The sequence below is a fragment of the Astatotilapia calliptera genome, chromosome 1 (assembly GCF_964374335.1).
Source record: "Astatotilapia calliptera chromosome 1, fAstCal68.1, whole genome shotgun sequence".
Lineage (NCBI taxonomy): Eukaryota > Metazoa > Chordata > Actinopteri > Cichliformes > Cichlidae > Astatotilapia > Astatotilapia calliptera.
The window spans coordinates 36,102,473-36,126,894 of record NC_137422.1 but is presented as its reverse complement, the minus strand read 5'-3'; the positions used below and the strand labels follow the sequence as shown (position 1 = coordinate 36,126,894).

At 38.4% G+C, this 24,422-nt stretch overlaps 1 protein-coding gene across 3 annotated transcripts in view; it reads right to left on the bottom strand.

Moving 5' to 3' along the window:
- phkb (phosphorylase kinase, beta) overlaps positions 1-24,422 on the bottom strand; it is a 104,743-nt gene that overhangs the window by 41,264 nt on the left and 39,057 nt on the right. For all 3 annotated transcript variants that reach the window (XM_026175454.2, XM_026175432.2, XM_026175439.2), the window contains 7 exons: positions 23,534-23,597; positions 18,596-18,691; positions 15,774-15,971; positions 10,427-10,484; positions 9,782-9,859; positions 7,339-7,497; positions 6,907-7,001 (listed from right to left, as the gene is read on the bottom strand). In XM_026175454.2, coding sequence (XP_026031239.1) covers positions 6,907-7,001; positions 7,339-7,497; positions 9,782-9,859; positions 10,427-10,484; positions 15,774-15,971; positions 18,596-18,691; positions 23,534-23,597 — 748 coding nt within the window. The remainder of the gene's footprint in view (positions 1-6,906; positions 7,002-7,338; positions 7,498-9,781; positions 9,860-10,426; positions 10,485-15,773; positions 15,972-18,595; positions 18,692-23,533; positions 23,598-24,422) is intronic.

Here is a 24,422-nt window from a genome sequence, read left to right as displayed (position 1 = left end):
ATGATATAATATTTCTTAGATTCAGGTTGATGATAAAAAAAAAACAGATGCTTTGTAGTGCCCACTATTGAAGCAAGATGCATGAATATAAGTGCAAGTGGCATGTAAGCGCCAACACATCCAAGTTCCTCCAGGGTAGTGGATTCAAGCCAGGGTTTCTGTAGGAACTGGATTAAAAAGCTGTGACAATAAACCTCATAAAGAAAATAAGTATGTTCATTTGTATTCAGGGGAAACTGTTAAAATTACATTACAACTATATCTCCCTCTGCACTTAATTCAAAGGAGCTAAATGTAGCTTCTAACATCCTGCTGTTTAGAATAGCTTCTAAATTGAGTCTCTCAAAATTGACTATTCCTGATATTTTGGTGGAAATGACTCAAAAGATGCATTAATTCCTCATGCAGGTATTTTTATATGATTTTGTACGAGGGAGTGCAACCCAGTTCTTTTGCAAATAATTTTCTTTTCTAAACCTTTACTGAATGTCAGAGCTGATGTCAAAAAGCCCTGCGGTAACTCATATCATAAGCTTATATGTGGAACCAACAGCACAACATTGCAGGCTATTCATGGGTGCAGCATCTCATTCTCCCCAGTGAAATGAATTGATGCAGGGACTTTAAGTGTTAGCGTAACATTTGCAGGAAAGGCACGATGAATAATACACACGTACGCCAACACGCAATCCTGTAAATAACTGCACCCACAGAAAAACACACACATTTCATATAGAGACTGAGATGTCATGCAAAGACATATGTAGAGGCTGTATGTATGTATATGTGTATGTATGTATGCATAGAACAGGTATTCTGTTTTTGGACACATTATGAGAACCGAATTATATACACACAGAAGAGAAAATAGGAGTGCACAAATCAGGCCTTAACTGCATGTGAAAGCTCAGCATGCCCATGTGTCTTTTCTGCCTGCAGACCAAACACAAGACGCTGGTGATGCAGAAGCAACTGGACAGCTGATACATGTATACACACACACAACTCTCTGTCTCACTCACACACACACACACACACAGTATACACTACATTTCTTATTCTTTCTTTTCCTCTCCCCTCACTCATATTTTTTTCCTCTTCCCATCTTGGGCCTCTTTACTGACACAACATGATACCTAAGCTTCATACTGAGGAAACAAAGGTGTGAGTGAGAGAAAGCTGGTAAGTTGGCGGAAAAAAAGAAAAAAGAGATTTTTTAAAAAGGGGGGGGGGGGGGGGGGGGCAAAACGAACACAAGATTATGATCCAGCAAGACTTATTACAAAGCAATAAGAAAGAAAAAGTAAAGGTGAGAGGCAGTGGAGGATGAATGGTAATAGAGGATGAAGTCTACAAATTCTGTGGCCATTTGACCCCAAGAAACGCTAAGCTTAGCACCAGCTGCATGAATAAACAACCCTGGCATTCCTGTCTTACAGGAAAATAAAATCCTCTTCACATAAGCTTTCAGGTGGTACCGCTTGAAAAGATTTCTCATATTTACTGATATGCAGACAGAAGAGCAAAACACCTGCTTCACCTGCAACACCCCTGTTTGAAATGCTGTCTCCTTTCAAATCTTTATCACAGCTTTGTAAATGGCATTCACAGTGCAAGTACACCTAAAATGTTCAGTGTGTAGCTGCAAAAGTAACCAACTATTTTCTACCAGGCTTGTCACATTAGCTTAAATCTGTGACTTTTTTTTTTTATCTAAAAATTCTGCGAATTTCTAAGTCTGAAAACATTTGCCCAAATGTTATGTTCTCAACAAAAGGGTGGGGAGGAGGGAGGGAGGAATACTTATCATAAAGTATCTGACTAAAGAAAAAGTCAAACAAAGCAGATTCACAAATAAAACAGTATTTTAATTAGGGCTGCCACAAACGATTATTTTGATAGTCGACTAGTCACCGATTATTTATGCGATTAGTCGACTAATCAGATCATCATCCACTGGACGTAAAACTACAGCTTATTGCACCAGCAGCATCTGCTCTTATATAACTATCATTAGCTTACAGCTTTAAGCTTTTAAGGTGCTAACTAAAAATAAAGACAAGATGATAGTTTATTCAATTTTAATGAAATTTGCAGATTGTTTCGGTGAAGTTTAATAAACTCCTTGCTATCTAAAATATAACAGGACAACGGAGTATATTCTCCAGCATCTCATACTTCTGATAATCAGCTGTCTGCTTGACGTTTATTCAGCTGTGTAAAAACTATAACTTTAATCTCAGACAAACCGATTTACTCAGGAACAAATAAAATACAAAAAAAAAAAAGCCAAACAACAACATTTTTAATTTATCTAAGTGACTCATATATATTTAACCTGAGTAGCGAAAGACGGCGGTGGGTTTGAAAACAATTTGCCGGGAGTCAGGTGTTCTCACCGCGCTAGTGACCTAGCCCCCGGCTAGCTATCGAGCTAGTGGGTAACAGACGTCTCCGAAAACGTCGGAGCGCTTTTGAAAATATGTGGTGTCCTGATAAACTGAGCAGATATTTAAAGTTTACACAGCTACATTCTCGCCTGAAAATATGTTAAACGTTTATTTTGTGACCCAGAAAGAATAATAAGAGTAATATTAAAACTAACTAGGTGCCGCCATTGTTGGAAACTAAGCTGGGCCGCGCTATGAATTCTGGGACACAGCTGCTTCTTCTTCTTCTTCTTCGGGGTTTAACGGCAGCTGGCATCCTTGTACATGCAGTGCTGCCATCTTCTGTTTCAGTCCGTTATTACACTCTTAAATCCTGCTACTTATTCCTGCGTCTTTTGGGATCTTACAAAGCTTCAAACGACGCGTCGACTATTAAATCAGTCGTCGACGATTTTGATAGTCGACGTAATCGTGACTAGTCGACAAATCGTGGCAGCCCTAATTTTAATAAATGGGAAATAGCTAGGCTATGCCAATCAAAGGCCTAAAACAAAAGCACAAAAAGGAAAAACATCTTGAAATGAAAAATTCTAAAAAGAAAAATACAAAAACGCTTCTTGCTTACAAGAGGACAAAGCCACTCACTGGTAGCTCAACACTGGCCCACACTTTGAGCTGGCAAACTTCTCACACCAGTTTTAAGCCAGTGCTGATTACTAAGTGGAAATTGGCTCCACAGGAAACAAGGGCTGGCACACGACTTAGAGAGAGTGCTGGATAACCCACACAGCCTGCTTGGGCTGTAACAGTGATTATATGTCAGTCATGCTTCCATTCATAACCCCCAATGGGCCAAGTATAAACATTAATATCATTATTTCACGTTTTAAGCAAAATTAGTTTTAATATTCATCACAAGCCAGCCTTCAAGAGTCCATTATATCTGTCTTTGAAATGTATATATCACAACTTATGGCTACTTTAGACCAGATAAGACGAGGTATTTTTGATGATAACGACAGCAAAACCATAAAAAATATCAGATGAAAAACATTAATGTCCAAGGAGTGATGAAGTACTCTGTGTAACTAGTTGTGTGTTAAATAGCTACTGTTAGAAAGGCACTCACAGCTTTCGGAAATGTCCATATTCCACCACTTCCATCAGTTGGATCCAGGTCGACGCAAGCACACACAGGGAAATGGAAACTATGACACCTGGAGACTATACCCATGCTATAGCCTTTTTAAAAGCTAATTCTTCTTGAAAATTTACATGATCTAAAGAAAGAGTTCCTATTTGACCTTCAGATACAGATGTACAGACAGCAATCATCATTTTATGACGATTGCTGTATGATGACACTGCAATATTGTCTATTATTATATTACCTTTTATAAATTCCTATGTGACTACTCACAGGTGAGGTCATGTATTTCTCACCTATGGAAGCAGTTCTATGATGAAAATTAGCACATTGAATTAAACGGTTACGTTAAGGTAGGAAGCTGTCAGCTATTGAATGACCTTACTGTGCAAAACTCGAACCTCTCTTTCAACCATAAAAGGATTTAATGAGTGTGTCATCATTGTCACAAAACACCAGAATTTCCTTCAGGTTTCTCAGAACTAAAGTTGAAGTAAGACCATTCACACATTTATTTGGACTGCGTGAGACTGAAAACATCAAACTCAATACGATAGGCTTTTGTTGATGGGTTTCACACAGAGCCGTGCCTGCTACCATCAGAGGCCAGGTTCACAGCAAGCTTTCACACTGCCTACAAATCAACTTTCAAGAGTATTATTGTTAGAACATTTCTGAGCATTACTCCTACTCCTAACAGGAGTCTAGCACACAAGGCACACTTCTTTAAACACTGAATTCATAAAAGCAGTGCTGCCAGCTAAACATACTCATACTGATTTCCTTTTGAGAACGATCCCTCTGCATCCAAGATGCTGATATGTAGATATCCTATTAACAAATACAAACACACATATTTAAAATCCTCTGTTTGATCCCAGCTAAAAATCAACGGTTGTTCCAAAATGCAAAGATCATAGAGAGCTTAGTAAGTAATCTGCTTTCAGTCGTTCAGCAACGCTCAAGACTTAGATCAATGACTCCGAGTACCTATGCTGTTGCTTGAAGGTGTGTTTGAAAAGAGTGAAAATAACATACATTTTATACACCTGTGTTGTCACCCACAGTACTTGAATGCCCTGTGCTGGAACTAATGCCTGAATTCCATTGGGAGAACGCCTTTGGGCTCCTGATATAATAGCTGGTGAAACTGATTCGACTTGATCCTAATTGCTAAAGCCAATGCTTGCTATCATACCACTGCCTAATTTTTTGGATACCTGCTAAAAGCAGTACCTGAGTTTGGGTTGTGGGTTCAGGGCTGAGAAGCCCAGACTTCCCACCTCTTTAACCTGATGAAGTCAACAGAACGACACAACGACACAGCATAAAGCATCAGGTCAGTTTTCATAATAAAAGAACACATGTAGACCAAACCCTTATCTTCTGAACTGCACTCAGTTGCTAGCTGACAAGACAAGTTGTAAACAAAAACTGTAACGGAGTGTAATGGGCGTGGGAGCTTCCTTCTTTAACAATTATTCAGAATTAAGAGAGATGAGTTACGTCTTCACAGAGCTTGCAAATGTCCAAAACTTTCAGTAAGTGTGGCCCTCCTTGAGTTGAAGAATGTTTGTGAGCCTCACAAAGTTAAAAATATACGTGTTCGTCTCAGAACCAAATATTTCTCTCTAAAATTTTCTCACTTCACAAATGATTTTCTGCTGATTTTTTCTGACATGATCTTTTCCATTTCTGGCTCGCTGTTTGTTTCTCTCTGTCTGTTCTGTCTGCTGATCTTTTTCCAGGCAACCTATTTGATCCCGTCTAGTGTTCATCATACCTCTGAGGATATGTCCTCTCTTGTGTGCCTTGTTCTAGTACTGTCTTATAGACCTAGCTTCAAAAACACAATTCATCATACAGCAACAGAATAGGATGCTGTACAACAAAGAAAATGAAAATCATTCCAGTGTGTATGTATCTCTACCCTTCATCTGTGTGATCCACAGAGCTGCCGGCCATCTCAGATACAGAATTAAACCTCAGACATGATTGCTATTCAGGGAGGTAGTTTGTGGAGAAAATTGACTGGGTTTAATCCTCGTCTGCAAGCCTGGCCTTTGGCAAGGTAAAATAAGATGAGAGTTTCTGCTTGTTTAGATGTTGATGGATGAATAGTAATTAAAACCTTACCACACATGAATAACAAACAGTGGTAAGCAGGACTGAGTAGTGTGAATGGTTTAAGGTAGGATGCGGGAATTGCCTTGCGGGAGTAAGGGTGGGTGTATAGTTGGCATTGAGAGGTTACTGTACATCTTTGAGGCTGACACATGCAACTGCACAATAGGTGAGGTCATAGCTTATGTAATCCTCCTGAAATATGAAACTTAACATCAGCAAGTGAAGATCTGTAGAACTCTGATAAGTTATGGTTCTCCCACAATTTCCTGGTTATTTCTAAGATCGCTGATACTGAAACAGTGTGGCTCAGTTTAGATATCTCATTTTCAGTAACACATGTGACTAGGCAAACTCCAGAGCATGAACAGTATATCTGCATTTTGAAACCATGTCAAAAAAAAAAAGACTCTAAACACTGTGCGGTGAAGAACTGTGTTTCTAGCTAGTCTGAGTTACACTCAATAGTTTTGTTCAGTATCATCAATTGTCATTGTTTTGGAAAAAATATATATAAATCCAGCCAGATTTGAAAAGTGAATACGTGGGCATGGAACAAGAGTGGCTTTAGTGAGGACCTCGCCTTTTTAAATACCACCTCCACCCACCTACCACCTTTTTGTTTATGTACCTCTGATGCAGGTGTTTGTTGATCTAAAATGCCAGGAATAACCCTGGAGCAGCTTATATAAAGAATCCAGATATAAGCCTGATAAGAATCATAAAATCGAAATATCTGTTTTAAATTTGAATAAATGTAGACTTTTAAACAAGAGGAGAAGCTGCTAGCAGAGAACACCATCACCACTGGAGACATTCTTATTATTATATATAGTGTATTCCAATCAGCAATCAGCTTTTGATTTTTCATTACAACTGCTAACATTTCCACTCCTTTTACTCCCCTCCCAGTTGATAGAAATTACAAATATAGAAGTCCTTTTCTTTCTTTCTTTTTTTTTAATGCAGAGTGAGCAATCCACTTGCTGCCCACTTTCTGCATCTACAGCAAAATTCCACTTACAGCTACTTGACATCTAGAATAAACTAACAATTAGGATTGTCATCATGTGTAAGATGCAATTACTTCATAGGCTAAAAGCTCTTAAATGCTTTGATTTCAGCCATATTTACAGGGGGGTAGTATAAGTTTACAACACTTCAGCACTTGAATCCGATGTTGTACTGATAATAAACGCCTGTAGATGACAGATGATCGTCAGATAGAGTTACATCAGAGCTTACCTGGTTGGAGTACCGCATACTGACATTGCGCTGGTCCTGTCGTGGCACATAGCGATGAATTGGATCAATATCTTTGGGACTGATCAGCTCATCCACTGAAAAGTGAATGTACACAAACATACCACAAAAGGTAGATATGAATACCATTAAAATGTAGGGAATACTGTGGGATACTGACGCACGACTATTGACAAGTAACTAAGTGTAAACGCATAAAGACTTAATGAAAACAAACCCCACATAAACACTTGGTCCTTGGATTATTGTGAGACACGTATTAAGCTACAGTTACAAAAAATAATTCATAATGAAAAACTATTGAAAACATATTAGTTTTAAGCTAATCGTGAACTTGCAGATTAATGTCAGAGTACAGTGAATGAATGCATCAATTCAAGTCGACATACTAAGCACACAGACGCACAGACATACCCAGTAGCTTGGCAATGTTGTACAGGGCCTGACCCCACAGGAAGACTTTCCCATCACGGCCAGAGTTGCTAGGGAAACGCTTCTGGCTCCCATGCTTGTTCTGCTCCGCCTCCACAAAGTCAGCCGGTACATAGTAGTACTTGGGGATTATAGCGTGGCCTGGCACGAGAAACGAGAAGTGTAAGCTCTATGTGCATAAGACTAAGCAAAAATAATCTTTACTTCTTACATAGTACAAAAACTATGTACTTCAGTAACTTTGCACTGGTGGCACACAGGGATAATAGCAACAAATCATACAGCAGTACAGATGCTGAGTTTAACCTTTGAACCACTGCTGTACTTAAGATCACCTTTACATCTTAGCATGTTTAAACACATGACTCTTATGCAGTTTCTACTGAAGCCTTTGTGTGTACCTGGACTTTAATAAAAAAAAACCTGGTATTTGAATTTAGATGGACTAGAAACAATTTGGGGTTCATTATCTTCCCTGTGGACACTTTGCAGACTGGAGGAGCCTGGATTTAAACTACCAACCTTCCAACTGGTGGACAACCAGTAACTCCTGAGGCACAGCTGCGATATAGGCAAATAACTTTAAAGCGTATTTTTCAATTTGTTCCCAAACTAAGTTTTATTTTATTTTGTTATTATTAAAAAACAAATAAATAAATAAATAAAATCAGATAATTATAAATGGCTACGTGAGACACCCCTGTACTTTTAGCTTAATTCAAAAACTTGGCTAATGCTACTAAAAATTCTCTTTAGCAGTATGGGGCTTACCATGTTAACCATCTAAGTTTAGCACTTTAGCAGGATATTTCACACATAGTGGTTGTAACTGGACCTACAGCTAAGAACACTAAATCTTTTTGTGCCCACTCTTAGGCTACGTTCACACTGCAGGTGAAAGCGTATCAAATCCGACTTTTCTGACCCTATGCGGCCCATATCCGATCATGGTATGACAGTGTGAACGGCACAAATCCGATATTTTCAAATCCAACCTGGGTCACTCTAGTATGTGGTCCTGAATCCGATACATATCTGATGTTTTAGAAAGCGACTGCTGTTTGAATGGTCATGTCGCATTAAATCCGTCTTTTACGTCACTGACACAAGACAGACGCCAATTATCAGCGCCGGAGAAGACATCGTGAATGCTTCCTGGTCATCCAGTGTAGATGTTAGTGAAACTGTTGGGAAGACAGCGTTGGAGAAACGTGAACATTTTATTTGTACTGTATAATCTGCAGATTCTGACAGAAATCTGCAACTATCCTTTGAAGCACCGCTCCTCTCTAAAACAGCAATAAGGATCATTATTAGGCCATATCTAAATAACAAAATAACTTTATAACTTAAAGCAAAATTGGGAAACGTAAAGTCCGAAACAAGTCTTTATATTAACGGCCATCAGTCAAACAATACTGTCTGGTCTGGGTCTAAACAGAGCGCGTTGTGTGTGACGTCTTCTTTTGCGCATGCGGGCCGCTTTGAGGGTTCACACTAGAGCACGTTTGCTGTCACATTTTATTTGTAGTGTGAACAATCAGACAAAAAAAATCAGATTTGATCAAAAAAATCAGAATTGAGCATTAAGACCTGCAGTGTATAATATAAATACTAATATTAAATAAATAATATAAATGCTTACTTCAAGGCTAGCACAACTGTAGTTGAGGACCCCACCACCGTCCTCACTCACTCATCACAATATATTAGCATGTCTTCAATAGCTGAACCCTGCATGTGCTTTATGTATTATCAAAACAATAGGAGCCCCTGACTCCTGGGAGGTCAGGCAAACCAGCAAAAGAAGATACAATAGCAGCTTTTGACAGTACAAAATCCATTGGTGGATTTACACTTTTAATAAGTATTTAACAGTAAAACAGAAAACACTCCCTTTGTGTTCTCCTCTAAAACCCAGCCAATTAACTTCAGGAGTTTTGTTAATTTATACAGAACCAGTACAAAGAGCTCTGCAGAGACATTCAGGGTAACTTAAGTCAGCTCTGTTTCACATCATTATCCTTTCTGCACTCCAATTATTTCAATTTCTTTTATGAATAGATGAATAGAAACACCCAGCTCTTGACATCCTCATCATTTAACTGTGTCCTCTCACATCAATGTGTACCGGTGAATGCATGAGCCAGGCTCTTTAGCTCACAGGGAAGGTTGAGTTCACTTGGATGCATCACTCTTGTGAACCTTGGTATGTGGTGTATGAATATGTAAAACTGATTTAATAAGAGAAAGTTTGTCGCTGCCGGAAGGGGAGAGAACAGAATCAAAAGTATTAAAAAGAACTATATTGACAGGCCAGATGAGATAATATCATATATGTTTGTGTTCAGGAGTTCACGGTTTTCCTCATTCAGCGGTCACTGCATGTGTGTGGGTGCATGTTGGCTTTTATGTGGTTACTCACCCTCATACGACTGAAAGATGATGGGTTCAAGGAGTTCCTGGTATTCTTTGACCTGGGCCTTATTTCCTCTGAAGACCCCTACAACACACACACACACACACACACACACTATAAAACATTGAAAATGCTTTTTCACATCTAACTGTTAACTGCATCAGTCAGGCAAAGTTACCCTAATAAAATAGTTTTACAATACTGAAAAATGGTGAGGCACTGTCAATAAAAATCTTCCTAGGTATACAAGATTTTTTTTAAGAGCATTTCATTGTAGAGGCTTGTTGGTTATTGATGTATCCGTCTGGATCAGTTTAACTGCCTTTTTTCTTTTGAGCAGAGCCAATAAAGATGAATAGCTTCATATAGAGCAACAGGCCCTGCAGGTTGTCTGTTAGTCTTAAGAAAAATCTGTGGCATATAGAGAGGCAAAGGGGCTATGCTTAGGAAAAACTAGAGTCTTTCATTTATTTCTGACCATTTACTTTGGGTCACTAACAAATTAAAAAAAAAGAAAAAAAGTGTGTATCCATGTCCTCTAAAACCAGAGAAAAATGTAATTTCCTGTAAAACGCTATAAGTCTGTCTTATACCATGGCAATGACCCACTTGAGGCACCATAACAGCAGCAATGGATAGAACAAGGCTTACCGTCAATCATCATGTAGATGAAAAATATGGGAAACTCGCACTCGATCCCATCAAAAAGCTGGAGAAAGACAGAGAGAGGAAGAGAGGGGAGGAATTATTGCTTTTTTCATTTCACAAAGAGAAGAGAGGCGCAGGAGCTTTAAAGCTGAATTTGAGCAGCACTGAATATGGAACAGTATGGCACAGAGAAAAAATATAAAGGATGTGACATTCTGAATGAAACCTGTCAGTATAGAGAGAAATATTACTGATCCTTTACAAGGTCTTTTTTTTTCTAATTCAAAAACTTGGCTGTTTGTTTTGAGGAGGACATCTAGAGGTGTGAAAGTTTAGTATGTTTACAATACAGACACATAGATGGAAAAACACAGAGAAAGTCGGAGTTTAGTTTTACTGAGGACTCAGTGTCACTTCTCTATCACTGAATAATCAAAATCTTGGCTTTCAGTCTTTTACAACCTAACATGAAATAAGGTATTATTTGTAACCTAGCAACAACAAACACTTAAGAGCAGCGCTCAGAAAATGACACTGTGGCAAAAAACACTGCCATGTTGCCTGTGAACTCAGACCTTCAATATCAAAGATTTGTCAGATTTCACTCAGTATAACAAAGACAAGAGAATTACAATGTATGTTTAACAATATAAATACCTACTCGCTGTGTGCTTAAGTTAAAAAAAAAGACATTGTTTGCTTAGGCTGCTGCCCCCGCGACCCGGCCTCGGATAAAGCGGATGAGGATGGATGGATGTTGCCTTTTAGTTCTGGTCGAGTTCTTCTTGACATTTTAGAATGTGAGGTTCACAGGAGTTTTATATAACCTAAAGTTGAAAGTATAAAGTCCAAACAAAAATCCAATCAATAAACTATACCATGTGTTACAAATGGGACTGCAAGCTATCGTACATATTTAGTCAGGCCACAAATAAGCTTCAATATACCCTTTAAGGTTTTTATTCAAGTTTCTGAAAGCTTGTTAGAGGCATGTTCTTCCAAAACATTTTTGTTTTTGGATGTTTTAATGATGGTGGTGGAGACTGATCTGGTGACTGTGAAGGCCATAACGCGTGATACTCAAATTCATTGTAGTTCAATGACCACTCCCATCATGACAGAACCGCTCCATCACAGAAGAAAGGTGATTTTGCAGTGACCCTTCCCTCTAAAAGGTCAAGTGAAGCCAAAATGCATCAGCACAATGTCACCATAGCATAACTGAGCCACCTGATCCCACCACAATAGTTGACCGAGTGTTAAGGGTTTTGCCTCTAATCCTATAATTTCTTTTAATTCAAACTATTTATAAATATGGGAGCTTTGGCTCACATTAAATACATGAATTTTATAGTAGATAGTTCTGCTTGTGTATTCATACTAAATCACAAATCAGAATCCTTTGACTGATTCACTTTCTCACGCCAGACATGCAGCAGATTGCTTGGTTGTGGTCCAGCTGTTTAGTGTGCAACAAAGTTTGATTGACAGCTCTCATGTTGCCTGGAACAGACCAACCCAAGTCATTTCAGTAAGATGTTCGGCTTCCTTTAGCCTCCAAAACAACTTCAAAACCCTCGGCACACATTTGTCTAATTTAAGATGAACATAATTTTTTCTAAAAGATTAACTCAGTTGCTGTTTTGACAAATCCACTGCAAAATGTAACCCATGCCTCTTCCCACAAGTAAGAACTAGTGACTTTGTAGGCCATGGCATATGATTTCTATCATTTTTTATACTTGTCAAACCATTCAGTGTTTTTCCCTCCTTGCTTCCTCTTATTTGGCCAATTTATTCAGTTTTTTATTTTATTTATTTAATTAAACCTGTCAGCTCATAAACACATTGCTGTCAAATGAATGTGAATAAATCAAAAGCACCAAGTGGCAGCAGCTAGACAAAAGTTCCCCAAATAAACACTTGAATTCACACCATCACTTCCTGGATTTTTCTCTGAATCTTGCACACTTCATCTACTGTATTTGCACTGTATCTTACACAAGCACCCATGCACAAACAAACGAACAAAAATCTTAAGCCATTCAATTACAAGTCACATTTACAATAGACAATAAAGCTAAGCAGACAATTATTCACTTTAGCAATTCAGTGCTTAATTAAAGAGGATCAACTCAAAACACTGTCCCTACACAATAACCCACCTTTAGTTACCGAATTTGGAAAAACACTAAAAATAATAAAGGTCAGTGTATAAAAAGATCAAACAATCTGCAGAATTTTATTAGCCTCTTAAAAAAATCCATCGATACAAAATGCATGTGTGCATATGTCCGTGTGTGTCTGCATTTTAGTCCCTCTATCTATAAAAGTAATTAGTTCTGACTATCTTTGTACCTTATCTTTTTCAATAATCTCTGCGCTGATGGAAGATAACAGAGACATCCTAATGCAATAACAAATGCCTGGCTGAGCTGGCACACATGCTCGTACAAACACACTTAGAAGGTGCTTTTCACTGAGCGGATACTCATGTCTGTATTAATGTGCTTCTTTAAATGTCGGCACTCTGTGATTATGTAGATCTGCAGGTCTCGAGGTGTATATTTCACCAAAGACGGGAAGCAATAGCAGCTATCAGGTGGGTTATAGAGAGGAAGGAAAAAAGAAAGGCAAGTGCATAAAGAGATAGAGAAGCAGGGGAGGGGTGTATTTGGTGGCGGGGGGGAGAGAGTACGAGAGAACAGGAGAGCTGAGGCAGTCACCCAGTGAGGCCTGTGCCTTTTGGCCCGTTGAGGCTGTAAACAGACAGGGATCCCTGGTGTTTTGTGCTTGAGCAGCTCGACTGATTGGTAAAACTGTCTATCACACAGGCTGCTGCCGCTGCTCTCTGTCAATGGTAAACAGACAGGGAGCACAGACGCCTGCCCTGCTGTGAATTCTCTCTTAAACACCAACAACAACTTTAGTCAATGTCTTCTGCAGGGGAACCCGGCCTACCTGTGATTTCTTTCCTCCAGATAAAACGCAAACTGTGTCAGACACACTCAAAGCATTTCATTTTGTTGTGAGGTGGCTTATGACTCAAAAGAGGTAACATTTTACTCACGGTATTGCTTTTCGACTATATTTGTAACACTATTAATCAGCGAGGATTCTGAAACTGGCAAATCACTTTTTTTAATTCATTAATAAAAAAAATTAATGAATGAAAAAATTAATTGGGTTTTTACATTATGAAACGTTAACTGGCCAGAGTGTCTTCCACAACAAATCTGACTGCCTGCTGGTCGAACTAAGGGCAGGACGGAGCCTGAAGGAACTGAGGCATTAAACATTGTTTGATAATTCTTAGAGTCTTTAGAGTCTTTGTATCCTATTAGCCGCAGGATTAAACAAAGCTCATTTCAAAGTGGTTCAGAGTTGGAGCCCCATGAGTGCCCACTCTGACATATCAAGCAAGCACTTCCATCATCAGTGCCTTTTTAAATCTTTTTTTCTCAGCCTCACCTTTCAGACAGAAAAGTCACCTTTTGTCACTACAAAGTGATGACTATCCTTTTTAATGAATCATGAATGTAATTAAGGAATCAAATTACTGTCAGGTGACTCTTTGATTACATACATCCCTACTAGGTACAACTGATTAGGCCTTTTGAAACAGTTGGTTAGTGTTTCACTGCCAAACAGAAACTCCAGCATCTGTCTAAACTCACAGATCTCTGCTTTCTTACCTAACGCCTCTCTGAGCTCATTAATTCTAGCAGGCTAGCTCTCCAGGTAAAGTAATGATTTGTTTAGTATTAAGAGTCCAGCCTGCGATTCACTCATGGTATGCTTCTAAAGTGACTGCACTGTCATTTGGCCAGGATCACAGGGAATTCACTAAAGGACAATGAATGCCCGGTCATTCACATAGGTGTATATGCATGAGCATACACACTGATAAGGAACAACTCAGCTGCATACCCAGCGCACCCACACACATGCACGCTAAGATTTAGGGTGAAATACCTGGGGGATTAGGATGCGTGGAATGGGAGAGGCTAAGTCGCAGGCAGATCTCTTAGCATTATCATAAAAGGATGAAACCTTTGGAGGATTATGAATTTCGAAAACTTTTGAAATGTCAAGCACTTTCAAGCTGAACTTTTCCACATGTTATGCATTGCTAGCTGTGCTTGTGGTTACTGGCAATTGAGTTCAACTCAGTTATATTAAACCTATATTTTACACGCACACACACACACACACACACACACACACACACACACACACACACACACACACACACACACACACACACATACACTCGTCATTTTGTTCAGCTGCTAAATTGCTCACTAATGAAAATAGCTAATCAGCCAATCACATGGCAGTAATGCAACACACTTAGGCATCCTGCAGCTCAAACTGAGCATCTGTATGGGGAAGAATGGTGATTTAAGTGATTCTGAACATGGCATGGTTTTTGGTGCCAGATGGGCTGGCCTAAGACTTTCAGAAACTGCTGATCTACATCTCCATGACTTACAAAGAGTGTTCCAAAAAGAGAAGAAATATTGCATATACATCAGTTCTCTGGGGGGGGGGGGGGGGGTGAATGAAGTCTGAGGTGAATGACCAAACTAATTAGAGCTAACAATAAGACAACAGTAACTCAATTGTTTGTTATAGTCAAGGTATGCACCTTAAGGTTCAATTCAAACTGGACTGGCTCACCAAGATGTTTCCAGCACTTTACCAACAAAGAGGTAAGATAGTTCTGAAGCAGCAAAGTGTACCTAATAAAGTATCATCCTTTAATTCTGTGAATAATTAGCTGCTATGGAACATGTGAGGCAGATTAAACAGAGGTGATAAGAACAGCGCAGACAATTTTAAAAGAGATAAAAATAATAGAAAGGAGGTAAAACGAAAAAAGAAAAAGCAAAAACAGATTAGGAATAACAAAAGAGAAAATTGCTAAAGAAAATACTCAACAAGAATCACAAACCATGACAAAAGGACTAGAAGTGTAGCTGTCAGCACACTGGACCACAATATATTTATTCGATGTCTAAAAATTCTAAAATGTCACTGCTCGTAAATCTCTAACTGATCATTTTCTTTAATGGAAAGTCGGGTTAATTTTTTTAAAATCCATTTACTAGATTTGAAGCATATTATTCACAGCTATAATTTTTATTTCAACTGCTACGCTAATGACCATCTTATTAAAACCTGGAACAACAAGAAACATTTTGGATCACATTATCTTCGTTAGGAATATACCCCATAATTTCTTCTTTGCATTGGCAAAATACAAATGAGCTATTTAAAATGAAACAAAAACTGTGGCTTTAATCCAAAGAAGAACAGAATATAGAGAAAAAACACGAGTACAAACCTTCATTTCAGCAGGTTTGTAGTAGCGGCGATTCTTGTCTTCGTTTGCGGTGCGGTAGCCGTCACGGAGGAAACGTTTGAAGCCATATTTGCCACGGAGCTTGCGGACAATCTTGTCAAGTGTCTGAGTGTAAAGAGCATCATCATCAACAGCAAACGCAGGATAGCTGATGGTTGGAAGTAAAGCTGCATCTGTGTTCTGCCGGAGACAAACAAAAAGATTTACAACAATTATGAACTACGTGAAATGTTTTTGCCACATTTGCTATATATAATATATATTTCCAGGCTGATATTTTTACTTCATTTTTTTTAAATATATATATTTTTTTAGCTACATTTAGTGTTTGTGTAAAAATCCACTGGCATTTTAGGTCAGAGAAATATTTTGAAAATTCCACAAGGACCAAAACTTTTCCCAATGACTGCATCTCACAGTCACTTTGCATAATTTCTGAGTATAAAATGAGGGAAGCCAATAAGATAATTTATTGTACATCTATATATTCTACAGAAAGAATTATTAAACATGCGTGAATGCCCATAAGCGGTTTAGGAGTGAAAGTGTCGGTTTATAAATAAAACACTACAGCACTGACTACATTTACATACAGGCTATGGTTAGGAACGAATCTTGTTATCAGGCTTGACAAACCACTGTGACTGAGCATCTAATAGTCCCATTTTATTGTTTGGTTTACTCTATTAAGCAAGGGAAATGAAATCTATCAGGGCATAGCTTCACTGCAAACAGCTATGAATATTTAAAGTTTATTAATAGACGGCAGATTCCAAAAATCAAAGCCTTTCCATATCCTGTCTGAGCACTGGAATCTATAAAATAACTGCAGGGACAAGCGCTCTGACATGGACGTGGCTATGAACGCTTAAGGACCAGATTTCTGTTCTGTTTTGATTTCTGCTGCTCTCCTTTGTAGCGCGTTTCTTTTTTATACTTTGCACATATCTCTGCAGCTCACAGAGGAGCCAGGTGTAGCTCTTTCTAGTCCTATTCATTTATATTCTTCAACTTCTTGTTACAACCCTAATCTACATGGTAACATCCTCAGCAGCTACAGCTGAGAAATCATATCAGCTTGCAACACACTCTGTGCAGGTATTGAATGTGTCTAGAATTGAATACTGGATTTCAATCTTTTGACATATTACATGACATAGTGATAATATATTGATGTTTTGCATATCTTGACACAATCCTGACAATTGTTGGCGTCTCCTGCACTCCTTCAGACTTCTTAATGTCAGTCTCCTATGTCTATAATGCCATTGCTGATCGTCTAATTACACTAATTTCCTCCCAGGCTGTTGGTGACTAGACAATTCTGGCTTACAAGTTCGACACACACACACGCACACACAGCTGTAATGATTTAAGTGCCTGCGAGTGTTGGCGAGTAGGAAAGATTTTCCTCACGCTTTCTTCTTTGAGCTTTACCTCCCTGCATCTCTATATCCAGCTCTTACTTTTGCCATTTCTTGTCAGTGGTGTACGATCAAGAGCTCAGGTACGGGCAGTGTAATGACTGCACCGTGAGGAACATACATTGTTGAATTGATATCTACTGACACACTGACATGAGTGCGTGGTCTGTTTGATGTGTGTAATTAACCTTATCTGACATATGCATGACAGGCTACTATTTTGTAGAGACTATGCATACAGCTGCTTCTCTACACCGTAAAAGAGCGTTGGGGGAAACGTTTGCGTCATGCTGTGAAACTGTGGATATTTTTCTAAGAACAAAGAGATCAGCTCACAGACAAAATGCAACATTTAAACAATATTTTAATATTTATTCTAGTTCTACTATGATCAATTTAGACAAAATAACAAAAAGGAAATAAAAATAAGATTCTTGATTTTTGAATAAACTATTTTAAAAGATTGTTGCATTTTAGAGCAAAACGAAAGGTTACTTGATCACTGTTTTAACGATCACTGCAAGGCGGATATCATAAAAATACTGTGGGAGTTTTTTTGCTCTGACTGCACATTCCTGTATGCTGGTTCAACATTTCTCTACAATAGTTAATAGTTTAAATATTTTAAAAATTGAGCAAATGCAAAGTGCTCACTGTGCTGGACTGACATTGTCATCCCAAGACCATGTACCAATTTGTCATAAGCCTTCAGTGAAATTCAGTTTACTGAGTTTGATTCAATTTGCAAGAACAGACACCTCAGAGCACTTCATATTGTAAGGTAAAAACTAATTAGAGTGAGAACTACAACAATCAGACGATCCCCTATGAAGCAAGCAATGGTGGGAAGAAAGAACCCCCCTCTTTCTCTGGAAGAGACTTCCAGCAGAACCAGGGTAAGGGTTTAGGGGTGAGGTAAAAGAGAAGAGAAAAAAGGAGAGAAAAGAGAAACAAGAATAAAATGCATAATGAAGAAGAAATGGTTACCAGAGAGAGTCCTGACTACAACCCCAAGCTTTATCAAACAGAAATGTTTTAAGCCTAATTGTAGAAGTATGAGGGTGCCAGTATCTCAACTCCAAACTGTGAGCTGGTTCCACAGAAGCGGGGATTGATAGTTGAAAGCACTGACTTAAGTTCATTCTACGTTTGGAAACTCTAGGAACCACGGAAAAGCCTGCACTCTGAGAGTGAATGGCTCTACAAGATGTTTAAGATATGAAGCTGATAATATTTTGCAAATTTTAGAAGTGCTCTATTGCACATATTGCTTTGTGTCGTTTCTGCCTTTTGTTACTTGTAAAATCTGTATGCTTTTCTTTGTTTTATTAAAATTATTTAGAAGATGTACACAGTCAATAAATTGATTGATGTACTCACATGGGAGCGAGACTCTCTGGGTAGTAGAGAGCAAAGGGTTTGCCTGTTCCTGTTGTGAGCATCCAGATCCACAAATATCACAGACCATGAGCAGCCCTGCAGCATAAAAGAAAAGCATTCAATTTACAGCTAAACAATTTGTGCTTCACAGTAACATATAGCTCTATACGTGCAAAACGACAAACATACACAAAGTCCTCCATTTGTCCAAAGAAATAAAAATAAATAAATAAATAAATATGGAAATGCTTAAAATTATTTGGCTTCAAAGCCTCCGGTATTACACCTCCACACATCAAAACACTGTTTTGCTGTAAAACCAGGCAGATATATTTGGATTGCTCATGTTATTGAAGTGCAGTGTGGGAGTGCTTAAACAACAGCTAGTCATCCGATCACTTTAAAAGTCTCCCTGTACAAAAATGAAGCACTACTACCACGATGCAGTTTGTCCATCCAGAGCACTTAAACACTTCCACGAGAGGAAGGGGGGGGACATTTTGTGCTTTTTACTCAGTAAGGGAAGCAATCAAACCATTTTTCAGGAAAAAAAAAAACAGTCCACTGCACTTCATCCATCCATCCATCAGCAGTGCTTATATGAAACCAAGTGGGCAATTCCCCCAAACTGCTAAGCAGTTTCTAACGCAAGTCAGATGCATTATGTATGAATATTGCCAATGTCGCGTTTTTTATTTCTAAAAAAAAAAAAAAAGAAAGAAAAAAAAACATCTGGCCAAGGCTTTTAGTCAAATCAGCAAGCTTTCCTCTAGAAATTTACATAGTGCATACATAGTGAATTGCTAGCCACCAGTGTAGACAGCTGTGTGGCAAGTTAGTGAAAAAACCCACATAAGAAAACAGAGTGTTAGAAAAGCAACGTATAAAAACACTAACCCACAAAGCAAGCATGTGAAATGAGTATTTTTGCCTTTTAGATTTGAGCCATTTTGTCTTCTTTTATTTAGTCACATTTTTTAAGCAGAAGCAGTCCAACCAGCTTATCATGATTTAACTACTACATTTTTCTAGTTACCTCTTTTACAAAAAATAAAAAATAAGTTTGAATATGCACTGTATATTTGTAGCATAATATCTCTTCCAACAGAACTAAGCAATAAAAAAAAAAAAAAAAAAACTAGGCAATGAGTTAAGATAAGACATAATCTGTAGAATACTTTCAGTGCAACAGCTCAACCCTTTTTGAGCAGTGGATGCTGTTTTAAGGTTTTCTTCAAACCAACTTTGATTTTAGAAAACTAAGCACTGCTTGTTCCTTGTGCATCTATCACTATGCATCCTCATGAGTGATCTGAAGTAAAAAAAAAAAAAAAAAAGTTGACTATAACCTGCAGTCTTTGATAGTCTTTGAAGGCAAATTTTTATTTTATTTTTTTATTTAACCTTTATTTAACCAGGAATGTCCCGTTGAGATCAAAGACCTCTTTTTCAAGGGAGTCCTGGCCAAGAGGCAGCACATTTCAAGACAAATACATACGAACAAACAAAGTTAAAATTACACAAAACAATTACACATTATTGAGGCAGCCTGTAGGCCTTTGAGTTTAGTTTTAAAAACATTTAAAGACAACAATTCAGTTAGTTTCCAGTCTTTCTGTAACATGTTCCATGAAAAAGGCGCAGAGTGGACAAAGGCTTTCTTACCCAGCTCTGTGCGGACAAGGGGAACAGACAACAGCAGCTGATCATTTGAGCGCAAGGAGTAAGAACCACTATTTGTCCTTGTGACCAAAGTACAAATATAAGGAGGCAGCAATCCAAGCATAGCTTTGTAAATAAAAGTGTACCAATGCCCCTGTCTTCTAATGGCCAAAGAAGGCCATTTTACTCTTAAGTACAAATCACAGTGATGGGTCAGGTATTTACAATTGGTAATAAACCTCAAGGAAGCATGATACATCGTGTCCAACATTAGAAGACATGAAGAAGAAGCGTTCATATACAGAATGTCACCATAATCTAACACAGATAAAAAGGTTGCAGTGACAAGACGTTTTTTTACTGCAAAAGAAAAGCACTGTTTATTACGGAAGAAAAAACGAAGTTTAAGTCTCAGTTTCTTTACTAGTCTCTCTATATGTGGTTTAAAGGTGAAGGAGTCATCAATCCAGACACCAAGGTATTTATATTCATGAACTATCTCTATGACATTTCCTTCAAGGGTGGACACCACTGGAATAGGCTCCGGGACCTTCTTTGACTTGGAAAACAACATTAGCTTAGTCTTGTCAGCATTGAGAACTAATTTTAGCTGAATAAGTGAATGCTGGAAAGCAACAAAGGCTTTCTGTAAAGTTTCAATGGCCTGAGCAAGAGATGATCCATAACAGTAAATAACTGTGTCGTCAGCATAAAAATGCAAATTTGTGTCTGAGACATTTTGACCCAAGTCATTGATATATAAAAGGAACAGAATGGGACCCAAAACTGAGCCCTGTGGCACCCCCTTGTGGACAGCAACAAATTTAGAACAAAGACCTTCAAGTTTAATGCACTGGGTTCTATTTTTCAGATAATTTGAGAACCACGCTAATGCATGTTCTGACAATCCAAGGCTGAGCAGTCTGTTTTTTAGGACTGCATGATCAACAGTGTCAAAAGCTTTTGAGAGGTCAATAAAGAGTGACGCACAGTACAATTTCTTATCAAGTGCCACAATAATATCATTTATCACTTTCATAGTGGCAGTGTTAGTACTGTGTTTTTTCCTGAAGCCTGACTGAAATTTGGAGACAATATCATTAGAGTACAAAAACTCTTTCAACTGGTCACAAACTAGAGATTCCAGGATTTTGGATAAAACACACAAATTTGATATTGGCCTATAATTAGTCAACACCGATGGATCACCTCCTTTCAATAAAGGCAAAACGAAAGCTGATTTCCAAACCGCTGGAATTTCTTTGGTTTTAATTGAAAAATTAAATAGAATTGAGAGTGGTTCTGCAATAAAATCAGCTGCCAACTTCAAAAAATAAGGTTCCATCAAGTCTGGACCAGGAGGTTTTCTGTGATCCAAAGCCTTTAAAGCTTTATGCACTTCATAAACACTAAAAGGTACAAAGTTAAAACGGTCTCCAGAAAACATAGAGAGTTCTGGGCAAGTATTTGTTAAAAAAGTTTCTGCAGAAGCAAACAAGGAACCCACTGATAGAAAGTGTTCATTAAAACAATTCAAAATTTCAGTTTTATCATTAATTGAGACTGAATCTTTTACAACAGATTTAGGAAAGGTTTGAGTCATTTTATTGGCGGAAAAAGACTTGATTACTTTCCAAAATTTCTGTGGATCATTGAAATATCTGTCAATATAAATTATTTTCAGGTTTTTCTCAATACAACCATCCTTCCACCTACTGTGAGGATTTGGCTCACGCCTCTCAAAAAAACCACTGATGTCATTGGGTTTTTTTATGGTCTGCTATGAACATTGATTGAATGTCAATTATTTAAAGCCCATTTTTTAAAGACACTATAATGATTTACTTTGAACTTTAACTTGGCACCACTTTCTATGCACTGATATATGTATGGAATACATTTAATTTACAGAAATATATTAAACTGGACTTTGTTAGGCATGTGCTTGGCTCTGCTTTATCCCTGCTCTTGACACGGTGTGAATTAGGTGACAGTCCCTTGAGAGAAACTAGAATGTGTTGGGATTTGATTGTAGAGCCGTGTGTAAACAGCACTGTGAATTTAAAGACCGGCTTTAAAGTTGAAGGATCCTCCTCATGTGAGATCAATTTTATCCGCCCAGTTCAATTTGTCACACCGAGAGGCTTCTATCATGCGTTCAGTGTGACTTTGAGGGGGCTGTGGTGAGGGGTCGGGTGTGACTTTTCCAAAACTGAAGGATGCGTGTCTGTCCATGTAATACAAAGGCTAACTGTGATATACAGCCACAAGAGTGTGCAAAAGTATGATAGAAGAGTTAAGAGTGTACTGAATGTTCCGGTTTAGGGCATCGAGGGGAAGGAGCTACATTTGGTGCTTGAGCGTCAGCTGGGACATCAAGATTGATAGAGATCATTAATAAGCAACTGGAAAGCTTGTAGCATTCCCACAAAGGGGCACGAGACCGGCAGAGACAGGCACACTCATTCTCTCACATGTACAGAAGCCCCATACAGCATGGACCATAAAGCAGCCACCTCTATAAATTGATTCTTTCAACAAGCTTGAGCTCAATGACAAAATCCATTTTCAGGCACAGTTAAATCCTTTATTTTGCAGATGTTCAGAAGAGAAACACAAACAGCAACTTTACGGTCATACCCGACAGCCATACGATGAGAAGATAAAGAGTCTAAGCTTAAATGGAGAGAACTGCCACACAAACCATTCTGGGCAAATACCCGAGTGAAGAAAATAAGAAGAAAAGATAATAAGAGAGGAAGCTTGCTAAGTGGAAGGCTTCATTTTCCAATCCATTAGCAGGTATAATGAATGTCTGTTTTCTTCTCCTAAAAAAATTAAATAAATAAATAAGAAACATATCCACTAATAGACTTTGCACACAGAAAAACAGCCTCTGAAATTTGGAGGGAAACCTGATTCAACTGTGGCCATCGATCACAGTCTGTAGAAGCACAAACAATTTGCTGAGACAAACACAAACATGCACAAACATACTTTCCTGATCAATCGTCCACTCAGAGAAGCAATCTTGCTACAGTGACAGCGGCACTAATTACACTGATGCTGTCTACCTGTAAATAAACTGCAGTTTTCTACTATTCAGGCTGGTCATCGGGGTGACATTGCACCCAGCTAGGATACCTTCTTGATGTACAGAGGAGATTTGAATGGGCTATAATGCAGTCTACTACCTGGTGGCACAGTTAAACAGGAGACAAATCAATGTGAGTTCGGAAGAGGTGGCAAAGTATAAGAAGTCAGGGAATCAAATACCTGGTTTCCAAACAGGTTGAATCCATTGATGGCCTCCAGTGCAGCTTTAGCAAGGCCCACAGAGCTGAAAAGAAAAGAAACTGCAAACTTTCACCAAAACATACAATAAGCAAGTATAATTCAATCTAACATTGATCAGTATAAGAATATATTATTTTTCATTCTTAAGAAAGCAGAAAAAATGATGCAACGTGAACCAAATGTGTTTTGAAAATGTCAAAAGTCCCCAAAGTTCACCAGAAAGCCTTCTGAATCACATTTGAATCTTAAATGGCTATCTGTTAGGATTCAATAAAGCTGAAGGCTCCTGAGATTGTGGTCTACTTTCGATAATGGATGATGGAGAGGAGAGAAAAAAAAAACATAGTGCATTTCACAGTGGCTGGCTACTGTGATTGCAATGCAGCCTAAATGTGAATCAATTTTACTGTCATTTTGTTTCCCTTTCTACCCTACCAAGATTTCCCTAGAAAAGAACAGAGACGAGAAAGGGAAAAAATGCAGGAAACTTGCCACTGACTGGTGGTAGATGTGCTGACATATTAAAAAGCATTAGTACAGATGATGGGAGGCTAATTTAGCCTCTAAAAGAGTTCTGCTGAAAGTAGTTTTGTGTAACACACAGAGATACACAAACACGCGCAAACTGACAGCAGTGGTCAGAAATCCTGACAGTACCTCACATGTACATAGAATGCTTTAAAGCTTTGTGGAAACCCAGGGTGTTAAAAAAAGTGATGCTTGGAATCAGGACCAGAGTAAAATGATGATGCAACCATGTCGGTTGACAGGTGGAGATAAGGATTCGCATGATGAAAATATTGCTGCAGACTGTACAACAGTCTTCTGCTACTCTGAGAGTAGGTGTGTTTACATACAGTGGTTCAGT